Source organism: Nyctibius grandis, chromosome 5 (assembly GCF_013368605.1).
Source record: "Nyctibius grandis isolate bNycGra1 chromosome 5, bNycGra1.pri, whole genome shotgun sequence".
NCBI lineage: Eukaryota > Metazoa > Chordata > Aves > Nyctibiiformes > Nyctibiidae > Nyctibius > Nyctibius grandis.
The window spans coordinates 47,548,629-47,566,641 of NC_090662.1; the positions used below are offsets into that span (position 1 = coordinate 47,548,629).

An 18,013-nucleotide genomic window follows, 5' to 3' on the forward strand; every position below is an offset into this window, starting at 1 on the left:
GTCAGAGCAATCCCCAGGCTCATATACGTTATGAGGTTTGTCAGTGCCAGGGGACTAGCATGGGTTAGGGGGCTGTGTCTGAACTCCCAGGTTCTTTATACTGACAGCAAAGGGAGCAGACGAGGTATCAAAAGATCCCATATGGTGACTACAGTTTTTCAAGACCACACTTCCAGTGAAACATTCTTTCCAGAGCTGATAAATCAGGGGTTCTGGGAAAAATTACGCTGTTTATTGTACCCAGCAGTTACAAACCCATGAGAAATCTGGACCATCGCTGAACTGGTTCAGGTTGGCTATTGGATCCCTGCAGCTGGAGGTTGTCCTGCCCAAGAGCCATGATCATCCATCAGTTGTCTCATTTCATCACTGACCTTCCATACTCATGGTACTTTCTTCAGAAGTGCTAGAGAGAGTTTGCCCACAGGAGCCTGATCTAGTCATTTTACAGCTTTTTCTCAGATTTTATGCTCAGCTAGTTGCAGCATTGTTTCCTTTCCCTCCAACCCAGATTTTGGGCAATTGCTGCATCAGTTCCTCATTGAGTTCATCTAAGGATTCTGTCTCTAGTCTTTATTAAAAGTGCCAGTTAATCTTCTTTCTTCTGCAGATGCTGCTTTTTAAAAAAAGATTTTTCTTCGAACTGTGAAAAGAAAATTAATCATTTTAAAGAGATTCATTTACCTCCATGCAGTGATAATGAGCATGTTTCCCTCTATTCTGGTGCCTCACTGACATTCTTTTCACTATTTTATGGATTCCTGGACATGTTTCAATAGAGGAAGTAGGTTGTGGCACCCCTCACTACGTATTCCTTTTCTCTTAGCTGGTACAGCCAGCACTTTAGCCCTTTCTGAGATACTTTAATTCATTGTTCTATTTAACCAAGTGTTCACAGATAATTGCTCTATTTTCAGCATTAGTATAATATTTGCTACCTTTTACTAAATTTTTATGAGCATTTAAAAAAATTTCTCCTGCTGGAACCAGCAAGGAGGTGGGAAACTGTAAGGTAATAGCATTGATATGACAGCTCTGAAACCTGCCCAATGACTTCTGTGCAGGTCGTGCCTCTGCTGAAAGGACAGAGATATGATACAGTGCCTAAAAGAAACAAAGCTAACATAAATAAGGAACTTCTGCTGTTGATACTGCCGTGGAGTATGTATATGGATTTCACACTACTGTGTATGTTTTACTGCACTTTGATTAAAAAACCATGGGGAAACTACAAGCAGATGTGAAAATAAAATTGGAGCACACAGCTAGGAAAAAGCCAAATAGATGGCCTCTTCTCTAGCATCAGTCATGTTCATAGTAGTTGGAAATGAACTGTCTAATGAGGACAAAGACCTATTTTTGTTCTCTCAATGTATTTCTTTTACAGTATCAATTTTTCTGCTGCTGGAATGTTTGACCCTTGCTATGAAGGCTGGGTCTGATTCTCTGACAATATTGTTCTGTGATTACCATTTTAATTGTGTGGGAATGTTAATCTTTGGTGCATGTGTATCTTTTAAGTACCAGATGCTGTCCAGAATGTTCATTGTATTGCAACAAGTTGGCGATCGATCCTCGTGCAGTGGGACCCTCCTGCTTTATCCAATGGTGTAATTACTCATTACATCATAACAGTTGAAGGAAATTCTACAAATTTTTCATCTTATGATACCTTGCATACTTTTAGAAATCTACTTTCCAATTTTACTTATCAATTTAAAATAAAAGCTGCAACATCTGCTGGTGATGGTGAAGAACAGATATGCAATGCCAGTACGCTTCCAGAAAAAGGTAACTAATTATTCAAGTTAATTCTTTTGTTGAATTTAAATAATGACTATGAAACAAGCGGGCCTGAAATACCTGCTTCAATTCAGGCAGCTAAATCCTTCTGTTGTTTAAATAGTGGATGAGGAGGGCATCCTCTTTCTCCTGTTTTAGAATATACTTGGTAATGAGAATGGAATTAATTGCTATTTTAAAAAGTACAGAGTACCTTTTTCTGTGTTGAGAACAGTAAAGCTGTTCAGAATTTGTGCAATTAGGAAGCATTTAACTTCTTCAAGCAGACTTTTGTCATAAATCTTGATGAATAGGATTTTTTAATAACAAAGAAAATTCTGAGCTAAATCCAAAGAAGAACGTAGGCAGTTTTTTTGGCATTGGAGTGAAAAATTGTCACCTAGAATCTATCTTCCTTTCTCTCCCCACGTACGCTTCACCTAATCCTAGCTGTGCTTTCATCTGGCACCTGAAACTTCTTTATGCACTTGGAGATGAAATTCTTTGCAAAATACAGTGTTGCTTCTGTGTAAATAGCTATGTGCCTAGCTTCTAAACTGGAAATGGAGAGGAGCCCAGTGCTCAGTCCAGGAAGTAAATGCCTGTTTCAGCTCTCTTCCCCAGTTAGGGACGATTTCTGCTCTTGGGATTGTTTCTCTTGTTTTTTACTTCTTCAGTGATAGTTCAGTATAACAATAAAAAATAATGTTCAGCAAGTAGGGTCCAGAACAAGACTTCACCTTCCCATCGAATTACTGGAGCAATTACTGCATTTAGTTCCTATTGCTGTTTCCTCTTCAGTGACATCAATTCATGCAGTGGAGTTGAGGTGCTCTTTTAATTCAGAACAGCTGGATCATTAGGAAACTTGGGGATGGGATGGGGAGGGCACAACTGTATCCCCTGGTTTAGGAACCGAACCTAACTTTCATAATACTTTAATTACTAAGTTATCGAGTAACTTAAAAGATGAGTGGCAGCATTCATTCACATATGTATTTTAACTGAAAGAATGAGTTCTGCTCAGTTCTGTGAAATAATAGAAGAGCCTATGTCAGTGACGGGTTTTAGGTTCTGGATGACAAGCGCAGGGCGGCAGCTCTAACACGCAGACTTGAATCAGACATCTAAACTTGGAGGAGATCAGACTTACCCTTATGCCTAGACTTCCTGTTGGTAGCTTCCTGAGCAGCATGCACCTCTTTAGGTCCAGCCTTTGGATCTCTCCTATTCACAAAGCCTTAGTGCCCCCCTCTGAGCTTTGATTTGCACACTTCTTAAAATTAGACTTGCGGATGTGTATGTCTGAATGAATCTAGACCTTGTCTGTATCGTCAGCTGAACTACTACTGCTTTGGTTCCAGATCAAATGGCTGAGCTCCAAATGAGGATAACCAGAGCAGCCCCTTGCAGGCATAATGCAACCAACATTATGAAAATAGTCTGGGTTGTGCTTTGATGACTGCCCCTCCTCATAATACAGCCCATTTCACTAAAGCCTGGCCACATCCCCTATTTGAACAATGAGGTGGCACATTCATTCCTGTTTCTGGTAAAAATGTCCTCTCTGAATTGGCTTCCTGATCAACAACAGCCCCCCTACAAATTCTGCCATTTTCTGATCCCTGTTGGTCCCCTCTGGTCCAGCTCCTTGGTGATTTAAGACTTCTGCCTGGGTCACTCGCCCTCTTGTTTGCTCAGAAACTTCTGTCCATTGGCAGGGTTCAAAACCCACTTCTGAAGGAAGCATTGTTTAAATATGAGAGATGAACATACTTGTATCTTACAGTGTTGGCTGGAAATACTATAATCAGCTTAACTGCTGTGTTGAACGTGGATGAGCGTGAGCGTGCACCTGAGTACACTAAACTGCAGTGGTAATTCTCCACCCTTTCTTTTAAATCAGGGCTGCTGAACAGCCAGCTGAGACTCAGAGCTCAAGTAAAACTGAAACTGGAGATGGGTGTGCAGACAGGTGGGCCAATGGACAATTAAAACTGGACTCATCCAAAACACAGAAGTTTTGGAGATAGTCTTATAGGAGGCATGTTATCCTCTGATATAGAGGAGACCAGGAGGCTTCCTAGGTACCTCACTTCTTGGAGTATGGGGAAAAGGCTACTAGTAGTGTTAAAGAAGCCTGGCACCTGGGAAAGTTAATTGTTGGGATTTCTGAGAAATTTGGGGTTGGCAATTAATTGATGCTTGAGGAAAGCCTGGAGAAGCTGTGGATGTGGTATTAAGCCTGGACTTGAGAGACAGACTACTAGTCTGTTGTGGTCTATGTTACATAGAGTTGTACTAGCAGGAGAAAAAAAACAGACTTTATTTTGTAACAACATGTGGTTTATGTGTCTTATCACTGGGAGTTTTCCTGAGTAAAGGATTTACACTACAATACATGTATTTTTTGCCACATGCACTGCACAGACCCTTTCTTGCCGTTTTATCATTGTCTTACATGTTGTTGCTTAGTCATATTTACAACAAACTAGTTATTATTAGGACATTTCCTTAAGTGTGTTTTTGCATGAATTGTTTTGTGGTGACTGGGTACTAGGAATTGTAAATTCATGGTTGGGAATGGAAACAGTTTTATAGCTGTTGTCAGCTTCTTATTTATGGTGGTCTAAGATTAGTCACAGAATATGTAGCCAGCACTGAGTCACTTACAATGCATTTATTTCTGACATAAAGTGAAATCAAATTTGGCTCAGGGTCTCACTGCGTAGTGTTTGACCTTTACATTCTTAGCAAGATTATTTGCCTTTTTTTTGAGGTAAATTTGTTCGTATCTGGGTACAATTAAACATGAATCACAAAGATTAAATTTATGAGGAGATTAGTAGTGTTTTTTGTCTAATCTAGCTCCATTGTTGTGGTAAACCACTTCTGCCAGGTTGCAGTATGTTATAAAAATTGTCGACCTTAAGGGTAATATTACTTTGTGTTTAAATATATTATACAGAGTATTAAAGATAATATAGCAAGTACACATGCATAAATGAGTTAGGATTTTATGACTGAATAGCTATCCTTGGATTATTTTCAAGAAAATGCACATATTAAAATGAAATTTCATTAAGGTTGAGTGAGCTTTTAGAAGGGAGAAAGAGCCATAAAATGGTAGGAAACTTCTCCAAAAGGCACACTAAAGCTGTGAAGATTCAGTTAACTCAAAAGTCTGGGACAAGTGTCATAGTCATTCAGTTAAGAATAAAAATAAAACTATTAAAAAGCTACTTGGGGGGTTCAAAGCATGAATAATCAAAAGAAAACTGCTGCTGCTTTCAATTTTTTTAAGTTAGATTTTTCTTCATAGACTTTTCATTCTTCACTGAAAATATTAATCGTATTGATTATAGTATTAAGACATGCAGAGTAATTTTTCCCTCCTTACTGCTAGTCCTACTATAACTATTATAACTGAACACAGAGCCTTGGAACAGGTTGAGCCCCTCATTGTACTGCAGTGACAGTCCTTACCATTTGTTTTCTACTAAACAGAGATTCATCATAACTTACATTTAAAAGAAATATGGCTAGGAATTTGTCCAGGAAACATTTTTTAGTTTAATCTGTGCTTAATTTTGCTGGCCAGTACTAAATTGTAGCTATACACAGAAATATGCCGTGTGTATGAAGGAGAGTAATGCCTAAAAGGATTGGTAATGGAGAAGTTTTGGTGTGGAGGTGGCAAATTATCATCCTCTGTTGTTACTTGTGCAAAAAATGTCTTTACCGTCTGTACAGGGGAACCTTTAAAGATTCTGGGTTTGTACCTCCAGGATGGAGGTGCCCATTGCAAAAAGTGGGCCTTTTTTTCATCCAGGCCTGTGAGGAGCACAAAACGTAGCATGGTCTTAAAGCCTTCTTCATATCCAAGAAAGTGGTCCGTTTCCTTCACCGTAAATCCTTTTCTTAGAATGCGGCAGCTCATGGCAGCTCTATGAGTTGGGGTTACATGAATTTCCTCATTAACTGTGAACTCACTTCCTCTCTCTAGTGAAGAGAACTACAGATGACCATAATGCACTGGAAGAAATATTTAAGTCCATACTCTAAAGCAGTCGTTAGGGCCCCAAGCACGACGTGCAATGCAGCGTACAGTGCAGTGTGTTGGCCTGGTTATCCAGAGGAACCAAGCTACTGCAGAGACAATGCATTGGAAATGGAAGAGCTTTGGTGTACTTGTCTCTACTACAGATAAAAGCAGTGTATTTCACATATTCAATCAATGCTGCAAGTTCGCTTTTCCAAACTGTATTAAACCATCCAAAAATTGCAGAGTGAATTATGACTAAGAATCTTTGAAGCAATTCTTTCCAAGATGACTGAAATTGATTTTTTTTTACCAGATTTCTATTCTCTTAATGTAATGTGGATTTTATTTTTGGATTTTCTGATTAGTTGGTATGTCCAAATGTCAGTTAATGGCTTTGATGTTTATGGCAAATCTTCAATAGACAAATGCAATGATCACTTTGTTGCTGCCAATGAAATTGCATTGATGTTATTTTTATAAGCAGGTAGATAAAAATAGAAGAATCATATAGTGTAGGATGAAAGAAATATTTTTTTAAGGACTAGGTCAACTCCAGATTAATGTATAAGAAATGGTGGTGACATATACATACAAAGCTGACATTGAATGCATTTACAGATCAAATAAATTGTTTGCTGAAAAGTAGACAGTGGTCCTGTTTGTCGGAAAGCTGAGCATTCTTATTTAATTTCAGACTGCAATACTAACAGTTTTTCACTACTTTTCTAAGCTTCGCTTCAAGGTGTGCACTTCTCCTTACATTTGTAGGATTTGATTTTTCAGTACTTAGATCCCGTAGTTAGAGACTGAATTTTCTAATATGCTAAGGACTAGGAGACGCAATCCAAGGAGGGTTTTTAAGATGTGTTCTCAACTGTGCAATTTCCTTTAAAGCATGTCTGATAGTATCAGTCCCAAGTCATGGGAAAAACAGTCTACACTTTTTTACATTTTTATGTTAGTAAAATCACTTGGGACTTATTTGTGATGTCCTGGTTCATACTAAGCAGGACTTTGTATCATGATGATTCCCCCTGAAGTTAGCAGTCTATACTGGAGTATATTTAGTATGATTAGGGATATCAGCTTAACCCAGGGAACTCCTTTGGGTAACTAAGCTTTCAAAAATTAATAATCAATACAGAATATTCATTTTCTGTTCAGATACCTCAATTTGCTGTAGACTCTTGTTGTATGCCCACTGCTATCTGTTCTACTTTGTTCTTTACTTTCCTCCTATTGATGCTTATAATACCACCGAACAGACTTCTAGGCTGCCGCTGTTCTTTTAATCCAAACTCCAGCTACAAGCAGCTGTTCTGTAGGCAGACTTTTTTTATTAACTTTGTTAGGAACTATGCCATATCATATTACCATCTTCTGTTCCCGGCCCATGCAGCTGTAGTCATTGCTTTCCACAGAAGTCTTTACAGAAAGCCGTAACTTCTCTCTTTTCTCAGTAGATTTTTTTTGTTTGTGTCCTTTGCTGCCCTTAGGTTATCTTTGCATTGTAAGATTTTTTTTCTACGGAGTATTTCTGTTGATTTGAACTGGTTCTGCTGGCCCAGTTCAACTTGATCTGAGTCTTTGCACAGTCCTGGTACTTTTTCTACCAGGAATTTCCTTTCATGTAGGTTCTCAAATAAAAACTTAATCTCAGAGCAGTCCACCAGCTTTGGAAGGACTGATTAGCATTGCAGCCAGATGAGCATAGGGAACCAGGGCCAAGATCTTTGAAAGTAACTTCTATTTAGGTGCTTAGCTTACTGTCAGCTTCAGTGGGAGTTCAGGCACGTAAATAGGTTTTAGGAGCTTAAAATCCCATGTGGATCTGGCTTTAGGAACTTTTTATTGGAGTTTGGCCATCATGTGAACAATGGTGGATGAACCTGAAAATACCTCATTCCTCCTCCAGTCCAGAAACTGAATTCACCAGCATTTCACGGCCAGCCTCTCTGCCAACTCCCTGGCTGGCTTTCAGAAGCTGAATTAAAAGCTATTAAATGGAAAATGATAGAGTACATCATTGCACCAAAAATTTCAGACTTTGAAAAACTCCCTACTCCCAGAGCTAGCTGAATTATTATAGTAAATGCCATGTAATTCAATAGGGAAAGACTGTCAGATGATGATGAGACTTAAGGGGTCCTACCCATGAATCCTGGGAAATTTAAATATGGGATTAGCACTAGAATGTCAGCTAGCTAATCAGAGCACAGTCCTGGACAACTAATGTCCTACACCACCACAAACACGGCCTTTTTCATGCCTTTTCTTTAAATGCAACTTTCTGGAATCCAGGAATAATAATAAAGTTCCTGTTAGGCACATCTCAAAGCAACAGTGTATAAGAACAGATACATAAGTCTTTGTTACAGTTCCAATTTAATCTGAAAGAATAATTGACAAAGATGCAATTTTTGGCTTTAATTTTTTTTAGTGTGAACAGTGATCACTTCATCATAGTTGAGTCATGTTTAGAAAATTTAAACAAGCTGCAGGATTACTCTAGGAGGCATGGAATGGTTTGTTCAAATCAGTACCATCTGTGGACAGAAAAAGTTGGGGGAATTTTATTCATTCTTGAGGAATGGACATCTGATTCTCCATGCTAGAGTAATTGTAATCCTTTTTGTATTTGTAACCCAGTAGCAGAGTTGTCTTGAAATTGTCTCATTGAGCACAATCATCAAGTGCAAGAGGCACTGTGCCACTGGGTGTCACTGCTCCTCACTGTGGTCCTCAGAGCAAACCTCTGACTTGCTCCGGATTCAGATCACAACTTTTCATTTGTTCTAATGAGGGGTTACATTTATATTTAATTTGTCTATGTAAGCAATGAGGTAAAATGGACTAGATATTAAACTGACTAATGTCTAAGGCTCTGACTCCATTTTAAAGATCTGTCTAGGCACTGATGGAGAAAATTTTCCTACATCTTCTGCCAACTGACCCTTTCTTTTGTAGGTTAGAAATATTTTGTGTATATGGGTCTTAGTAAACTGGAAAAATGATGACATAAAATAGAAAGAAAAGCTTTTGTAGGAAAGAAGTACTTGTCTAATCTGTCTATTGTCTTGATACCTGCAAGCTTATCTTTTGAAATGGTGATTTTGGTGTAGCTTTACTCACTGGGATGATCACAGGGACTAACTTCAGCCTTGTGATAGTAATTTGCATGGGTTGCCTCTGTAGTCAGCAGGAAAAAGGACTCTTCTGTAGGGGACAGGTGGAAAGCAAACCATCATTTTCCTGCACCTTGTTCTTTCCCCTGCTCTCTGGGAGTTTGTCTCTTTCCAAGAAATACAAGGAGAGCTCATGGAGGCTGGCTTTATTAGACTTTTGTTGTTCTGTGTGAGAGCCCCAAATCAGAGCCACTGCTATTTTTCCTGATATCATTCCTAGTTTGTAAAACTGTCAAACGTCTTTTCCATCCTTACTGCAACACTGCTAGCTCTCAATTCTTTTTGATGGCATCATCCATGTTGAAACTGGGGGAACAGGGTGTTCTCCTTGAGAAGGAAAGCGCACCATGCTGGCTAGAGCATGGGCACTGCTCTTTCTGCCTGTGACTAGCCTCTTTAACCTGCCTTGTTTTAGGTGCAGAGACTGCAGTTGTGCCAGCCATGGCTCTACCAGCTGCACATTTGAGCAAGTGAAGGTATATATTTCCACCTTCCTCTTGGCACCCAGCAAGCAACCAGTTACTATCTTCTTTAGTCCCAGCCCCTGTTTCAGTATTTGATCCAGTCTTTCATTTAAATTCGAGAATAGTCCAATAATCAGCTTTCAGCAGATGGAAGTTAGTAATGGTAGACTAAGAGGCATTAGAGCCAGTTGTTTCCATCTCCATGTTGCATACTTTCACACTTTTATTCCAAACCTGCCAGTGCTGGCTGTTCCCGTCGCAGCAAGAGTTCCTGGAGTCGTGTGCCTGGGAAGGTGAGGTCATATTCCTTATCTAAAAAGAGTAATCCCCTTTGAGTGAGAAGGAGGAGAACTGAATTTTCTTAAATTCTTTTAATTTTTATCTGTTCTGATGTCTTTGGAATTGCTGATTCTTAATTTTTAAATTCCTGGAATATATGGTATTGGGTCTTAAAAATACTTTGATTCAAGTTCAGAGTGAGACTGGGTGGTGACTTTTATTTCACTGAAATAGTTTTATGCATTCTATCCCACATTTTATCATCATCATAATTGAGTGTGTAAGATTCATATTCTTTGCAGTATCTGAACAGATATTAATAACATATTACAATACAGTAGAGGATTTTTCAAGGAAAAATACATTTTTTTTATAGTAACCATTGAACATTTCTCTGCCTTTATTTTCCATTAACTAATGGTCAAACTAAGCCCTTTCTTGTAATTCACACAAGTATCAAATACAGTTTATAAAGCTATTATGAAAATATAGCAGTGTTTATTTTTTTGAAAGTGGACAAACTGAGCATTACATCTCCAAAACTGTGATCAAGCAAGAAGTTTACTGCCTGGTTTGTTTTTATTTACTACTTCCTGTGCTTCTCTTCATGCTAATAACAACAGAGCAAAACAACTTTAATTTTGATAGTATAGAGTATGATGATGAAAGTTGTCTCTAGCAAAGATTTTTTGCTTAGACAGTTTGCTCTTGTTCTGTGTCTGCTTAGTGTGTAGCAGGGTGGGAGCATATGGGGCTATTGCATGCTGCGATGTTGTGGACACGTGCGTGAGAGCTGAGCAGAAGGACAGGGGAGGCGTCTATGGTTCCTGTGGCTGACCCCTCTCCTGCAGGCTCCACCTGCTTTGGGCTCATTTGAAGGGGTTTGAATTTCTCAACCTTTTTGTCATCACAGCTTGGCTTGACTCAGAGTTTACATTTCTTGTTAAATATTCATATTTAGTGGACAGGCTTCAGCTTGTTATATTATGATGACTTTTATAAACAAATTGTTGCAGATGAAAGCAGAGATCAGGTATTCCCACAAGGCTGACAAAAAATGGAGGGTTTTCTCTTTCTTCCCCAGTAACGCTGGTCTGAGATCCTTTTATTCTTTATGTGAGCCTTGGGGCTTCTTCAGTTTCAGTTTGAGAATGTATCATGTGTTTTTCTTTTACCAGTGATACTTCTTCCCCCAAAGACTCTATAAAGCACTCTTTAAAGCTAAGTGCACGAAATTATTTCTGAGCTGACTTCTCTGCACAGTTTTTGCCACAGAGAGTATTAGTATTATCTTACAGAGTCTTAGAGATAATATTAGCTTACTGTATGACTATGTGATATAGCACAAAACCATATGTTGCATCCAGTCTGGGAGAGCTGGGAGTACACTGTTAGCTTAATATAGATATCGATAAATGTATGTGCATGCGTGTATGTGTATGTATGTACGTCCATGCACTACTGTCTCCATGCACATGAATATGACCTGTGTATACCCACATATACATATGTATATAAATACATAGAAGCAAAGTTTATGGGAAGTTTATTTTTTTGCTTTGTATTGCCATATCATTTAGCTCTTCCTGTTGGCGTTCTCTTAATCTGCTGTTTACTGACCAGCTTGTAAAGAACTTGGACAAACATATTGCATGTATTGGTACTTTTCATTCAGGTGAAACAGGACGCTTATGAAACCTTGAGGCACTGCTTGAGGATTTCACATGTTATCAACAGAGAGGGAGACAAATTAGTATTTCTAAGTTAGAGCTGAGGAATCCCAGTTAGCAACAGCAGTAAAAGATGTTATGGGTAGGCCAAAAATAACTTTGATATTCCTTCCCCCAGTTGAGACATAGCCTCAAATGTAGCAACAGCAATGTCACACCTCTCAAAGCTGCCCCTGCATGCCACACCTAAAAGCATTTTTCTTTATTTCAAAAGCTATAGTAAACGTATGCCACCTATATATGTACAGTGTGATTTACACCAATGGAATTACTCCTTATGAACCATATGAAATTGAATCTTTGTCTTTAGACAGGCTTATTAAAATATTTTTTCAACACTGGATAGAAGGGTTATAGTTGCAATCTCTTTTCATTCAAAGGAAGATATCTTACAAGTGTTTTAATTTGTAGTTCCTAGTGCTCCCAGGGATATTGTTTTTTCCAATGTGCAATCAACAAGTGTGACCTTGAATTGGAGATCACCGAAATCTATCCTTGGCTACTTTCAAAACTACAAGATTACCACACAGCTACAGTCCATCCACTGCAGTGACTGGGAAACTAAGGAATGTATTGAATATGAGATGCATCAATATTTATATGAAAATGTGGTGGATGACCGGATAGAAGAGACAGTGTATGGACTGAAAAAATACAGATGGTACAGATTTGCAGTTGCTGCCAGTACAAATGTTGGTTATGGCAGTTCCTCACCTTGGATTTCTACGCAAACACTTCCTGGCTGTAAGTAAGAATATTTGCTATGTGTTGTAATGCTATAACAATCTGATGTTCATCTAAATAAGCAAGAACACTTGGTAGAAGTTATTTCTTCATAGACATACAATATTAGTGAAGTTAATAAGGATTTTTTGCGACTCTTCACATATGAAATATCATGATATAAATCATGTGGTAGGTGTGCATACTTGACACTACTTCAGATTTTAATGCCTTTTGGATGCTCTACTATATTTACTGCTTACCCAACAGCAATTTCATTCCTCAGCCCTACTCCACATCTAGAATTGGTAAGTCTGAATTTTGGCTACTTTGGGTTGATACACCATTTTCAATCCATCTCTACATGTGGGGTGTGTCAATGAAAAGTAGTCCTTTTTGTAATTCTTTCTTTGACTAAAAGTCTGTTCTCTAAGGTCATAACACTTTCCTGAAATTCTGCTTTACATTCCTGGCAATAGAATTTAAGCAATAATTTCAGAGGAATTCAGGTTTCTTTCTAATACCATATCCACCTAAAGAGATTACAAATCAGAGTAGCCATGTAACATCTACAGGACTGTCATGACACATATTAGGACTGTCATGCCTCAGCTGAGGATTTCGGGTTCCAAGTAAGAGAAGAGTTAGTTGTCACAGGTAAGTAATCTCTAGATATTTGAGAGAGGGGGATGTGAAACATAAATTATTTAGGAAGTTGTCATGTTGACTTATGACCTTCCCTTCCAGTCCACAGCCAGCCTAGGTCAGAGCACATCTGAAATCCGGCCTCTGGCCCGTGTAGAACAACTGAGAACCACCATGAGTCGCCTGACTAAATCACAGGTCCTTCACTCCTTTCCCCTTCCAAAGTAATTGCAATAGAGATGCCAAGGACTTAAACAGCTGTGTACCAAGGACTATTCAATGGCCCACATACTTTGTTCCATTCAAGTTTTTACAATCATGTGATGTGAATCCAGGAGGCTTTTATGTAATGCTTTTTATAGTATCTGTGCACTCTCTGTGCAGTAATACAGCCATCTATCTTTAAATACCTCACAATTTTTTCACTAGGTAAGGAAATATTGTCGTCTTCATTTGCAGATGAGAAATTACAACATAGAAATTCTAAGCCCCAAAGGGCAAAGCGATTTGGACACCGTGATAGTAAACATCACAACAGCCCATTTTTCATATAAAGCACAGAAGCAGTCCTTTGGACTGAGAAGTGCTGGAATCAGCTGCAGAGTCATTCTCATGTGCACTTACTTTCTTTGTCCAGTGGTTCTTATGGGGATGATATGCCTGTAAATTAAAGCAATATTTGAAATGAAAGTGAAAAAAAAATAAAAACCCCCATATAATAGCCATAACATATAACCCCAGATGGAGCAGAAAATAGCTAACAGAATTTGTGCAACTTTTGAGCCAACAGCTCTGGGGAGATTTCTTACTATTAGATGGACAGATCTCAGCTGCTGGCATATGCAAATATCTTCAAAAAATTGTTGCTGAGTTTAGGCAAGTTAGGGATTTAAACTGGACGGAGAGGCAGATAATGAAAACACATATAATCACATAAAGGTAGGATCCTCATTATCATTTCCTCTCTGAAGAGGGATAATTTAGTTTGAGAGAGAACTAGTTTCCTATCAGTTCCACTGAGGAGATGGTAGTTAAAAGTATAAAAATCTCATTAGACTGCACAGCCCTTTCCATACCAATACAGTGTTGTTCTCAGCAGTAGATCCTCTGTGTGCTCTATATTAGCTAGTTTAACAAATGGTGGTGGGGTAAAAGTTTAAAAAGTTCCACCAGTTCTTCCAGCCCAAGTGTCTGAGGCAGCTGGGCTGTGTCTGTGGTGAGGGAAGTGGGCAGCAACAAATTTCCTGTGATCTAAACGAGTGAGACATCAAGAGATGAGCTGCCTATAAAACACACCACTGTGGAGTCAAGGAAGCATGGGCACTATTCCAGATACCATGGCTGGGTGCTGGTCTTTTTCCTGGGGTAATGGCAATCAGCTGAGGAGGAAAAAAAGAGGAACGCGACATGTCACAGCTGGGTAGCCAGCTGGCAGCTCCAGCGTGCTTCAGCAGTGCTGGGAGCTTCCCTGAGCAGCGGCTGATCTTTAGCAAGGGCAGCTCTCTAGCTACCTGACCTTATACTTTCCAAAGACTAGTCTTTAGAAATGTTGTTAAACAGACTAAAAAACCTTAGTTCCTCTCTTTCTTTTGCAAAGGGCACTGCCTGTATCAGAGAAGAGAAATTCAGGATGCACAAAAAACTGACCCAGCACTCTGAGCAGCCTTGGGGAGTGTATCCAGAGAACAGGTGTCGATCCCCCTCTCATTTCCCTCGAGGACTGGGCCAAGCATCCTCTGGATTAGCCTGCTGGTGCACAGCCAATATACATGGTCTGTTAGGGCTTAAGGGTGTTTAGCTGCTATGTAAAATAGCCTGAGGACTTAGTCCATAAAATCAATGGGAGTTGTGTTTGCAGATTTGAGGGCAGAAGTTAGCCACTGTTTCCCATTTTCAAGAAATACCTCTGTAAGACATTGCTTCTGCCAAAGGAAAAGATACCTTGGTTGTGAAAGAATAGTCAAATGATTTTTCTTCAGAAATAATTGGGTTCTCAGAAATTTGTGTTTCTCTTAAGCCTGATGAAAATAATATTATTATTGTACTCATATTCAGGAAGTTACAGCATTTGAGCTGAAAACTGTTAGACTCAGTTCCCAGAATATAGAGATGAAACTTCAACAACAGCAAAACTTACATAACAGAAACCCTAAGCATTCTTTACAATTGCCGAGGATTTGACTTTTCTGCTAAGGCAGAAATACCTAATAATTCTGAATATCCAGTCTCTAAGGTGAGGATCTTAGCTATTTATTTCTGTTGTTCATTGTGAAGGTAAATTTAAGGCTACAGGAATTCTTTTTTAGATTCTTTACATCATTTGCAAGTTTCAAACAATAATGGCTGTGTTCTGTACTGAAAGTGGTTATAGCGTAACTCCGTGGAAAATGTTATGGATTGTTCAGTACAGTCCAGTTCTCACATCACACAGATAAACTATTCAGCCTTCTGTCTTGCAGATTATCCTCACAGGAGTTGTCCTACTGTCTCATAAAGTAGTTTGATGGCACTGTTATTACTTAGCTGATGGATTACCTAAGAGCCAAATCTACTCTGCAAGATGAAATATTTTCAACATAACCTAGATTTACATAGTTACCAGTACAGAAGACCACAGTGTTGTGTCACAGTAAGGGAAAGGGCAAGAAATGTTTTCTATAGCTGGAAAAACTGTTCCTCACACCTGCACTTACCTGAGTTTCACTTTTACATTTATAAGGAGAATAATATTGGCCAAACTTGTGCTTTCGAAGAGAAAAATCACTTTGGAGGGTCAGTGTTAGGTGGAAAATGAATGGCAGTGAAATCACTGACCTCATTTTGTATCTCGTACAGTTACACAATGCAATGATTTTTGGTAAACTGCCAAGTCTCCTAATGCCAGGATATACTGAGATACAAAGGAAAATCCCAGATGTTCGAATGTCCCATGAAGGCTAGGACATAGATGCATGGGGCAGAGGGTTACGCTTCTCTTTTCAGCACCTTCTTTCCCAATCCCTGCTGATAGCCAGTTGCTTGGAATACTTAAAGAAATGTTTCTGTATGGTGAAAAGTGATAATATTTCATCTGTTGTTGTATGCCTTTCTTCTGGCAGATTTTGCCTGAGACAGTTTGTTTTTCTTTGTTCCTTTCATTCTCTCAGAACTAAATATTGGGAAGTAAATATGGCCTAATACAAGATATAAATGTTTAAATATAAGTAAAAGTAACCTAGGTCATTATAAAATTAAATAGCTGAACCTCACACTTAATTTTTGTTGGAAAAAAGAAAAAAGGTCTGGTCTTAACCAAACTATCAAGCATGAATTTCTGTTACAAGACTGGAGTATTCAATCTTATTTTTGAGGATTATGCTAAATGATGGGCTATCCAGACTTATCTTCAAGCTAACACACTTAACTGCTGCCTTAGCATCAGGACACAGATGGATGGGAAAGATGACCCTGACCTCCATAAGACCCACATTCCTGTGCAAGGATAGAAGCATGATAATCAGGAAATGATGGTTATTAGTTACAGAAAATGCATTATTGTGAAAACCAGGAGAAAAGTGCTTATGAGAGGAAGTGATTGGATTATGGGGGAATGAGAGAATAAGACTAGGTCATTTCTACTGAGTAAATTGCTGTGATTTATAAGAGAAAGGGTATAGTGATATCAGGGCCTCGTGGTGACTAGAGTCATTTCACAAACAAACCTAAATCAGAACATGGCAGTTACCCACTGAAGCAAACACAGCTTTTAAAAAGATGTTTTTTGTAAGACATGAGATGCATTAGACACATTTCATTTTCTAGTTTTCTTTCTAATTATACAAATTATTTCAGAAAATATTCCTAAATTTCATTATCATTCAGTTAATATCTGATATTGTACTTTTCATGATGAAAATAAACCAGGTATTAATGCTTAGATGTATTTTAGATAAGTATCTTAAATACAGCATACTTCATTAGAATTTTCTTGCAGAGATCTAAAAATGTATGAAGTATAAACTGCATATGGAAATTATCCATATAAATAACTTCAGGTTGGATAATTCGTGGATTAGATTATGCTTTAAATTATTTCACACCATCGTTATCTAATGCATAAACCTAAACTGGCATCTGAAAAAAATATTAAGAGATTAAACGCTGCATTAATGCTATAAAAAAGTCATGGAAAATTGTCTTTGGAATCTTGCTTGGTTTCTAAACTAAGGCTTGAGAAGCTACATATATATATCATTTTATACTGGTTTTCAGAAATTTCAGCTGACGATAAAGGTAATACCACTGCCATAGTTACTGAAAGCATTGTTTACACTGGAAGACACTTTCTGAGCAACAAGTCTGGCATGTATTACCTGCAACATAAGCTAATTATACCTTTTAGGGAATGTGTTTGCCCTTGTATTTTGTGGTATCTGTTCTAGCACCCCACTTAACAGCCAGCCTCCTCTGAGCAGTCTCCTCTTTCACCATCCTTCATGGGCTTTCACAGTTCATTCAGTTACACTCTTCATACAGTTGTTCCATGCTATTCAGTATTTTTGGGGACTGCTTCCAATGGTTGAATTTGATCCTGCCTACAAAGCCCAGTATATTCCTGCTAATCCCAGCACAGCAATCTCCCTCCTATATCAAACACCCTAAACTCTTCATTGCACCTTATCAATTCCCAAATCTTCTTGTTTTATTTTGCAGCCATGGTGCAAAATTTTCACCTTTGCAGTGCAAAATTTTATGATTTCTCCTCATTAATCTTTCACACGATTTCAATAGCTACGTACCTCCTTCCATGCTATTTTTCCTTTTGCTAACCTGTTTTTTACCTAAAAAACTAAGTAACCTCATATACACTCCAATTTTCCTCATTAAGCCCTCTTACCTAATGAGTAATGGTGAAAAAATACATATTCATGCATTAATCATGTTTGAGAAAAGAGACTGCATCTTATGATTAGGATAGATATGATCACTTTTATCATTTTTTATAGCAGACTGTTCACTGATACATGTTAATCATAGCTGTATTTTTTTGTGGTAGATTAAAAAAAAAGACACCTTGAAGTCAAACTCTGGAAACCTGTACAAATCCATTGTTGCTTCTATAACAGGCTTTTCACAGATACATATCACAGTTGCCTTTTTTTGTAGCAGACCCAAAAAAAA

At 38.3% G+C, this 18,013-nt stretch overlaps 1 protein-coding gene across 1 annotated transcript in view; it reads left to right on the forward strand.

The window, feature by feature from the left end:
- PTPRQ (protein tyrosine phosphatase receptor type Q) overlaps positions 1-18,013 on the forward strand; it is a 110,534-nt gene that overhangs the window by 49,696 nt on the left and 42,825 nt on the right. Inside the window, exons 25-26 of the mRNA XM_068401737.1 lie at positions 1,522-1,791; positions 11,897-12,229. Coding sequence (XP_068257838.1) covers positions 1,522-1,791; positions 11,897-12,229 — 603 coding nt within the window. The remainder of the gene's footprint in view (positions 1-1,521; positions 1,792-11,896; positions 12,230-18,013) is intronic.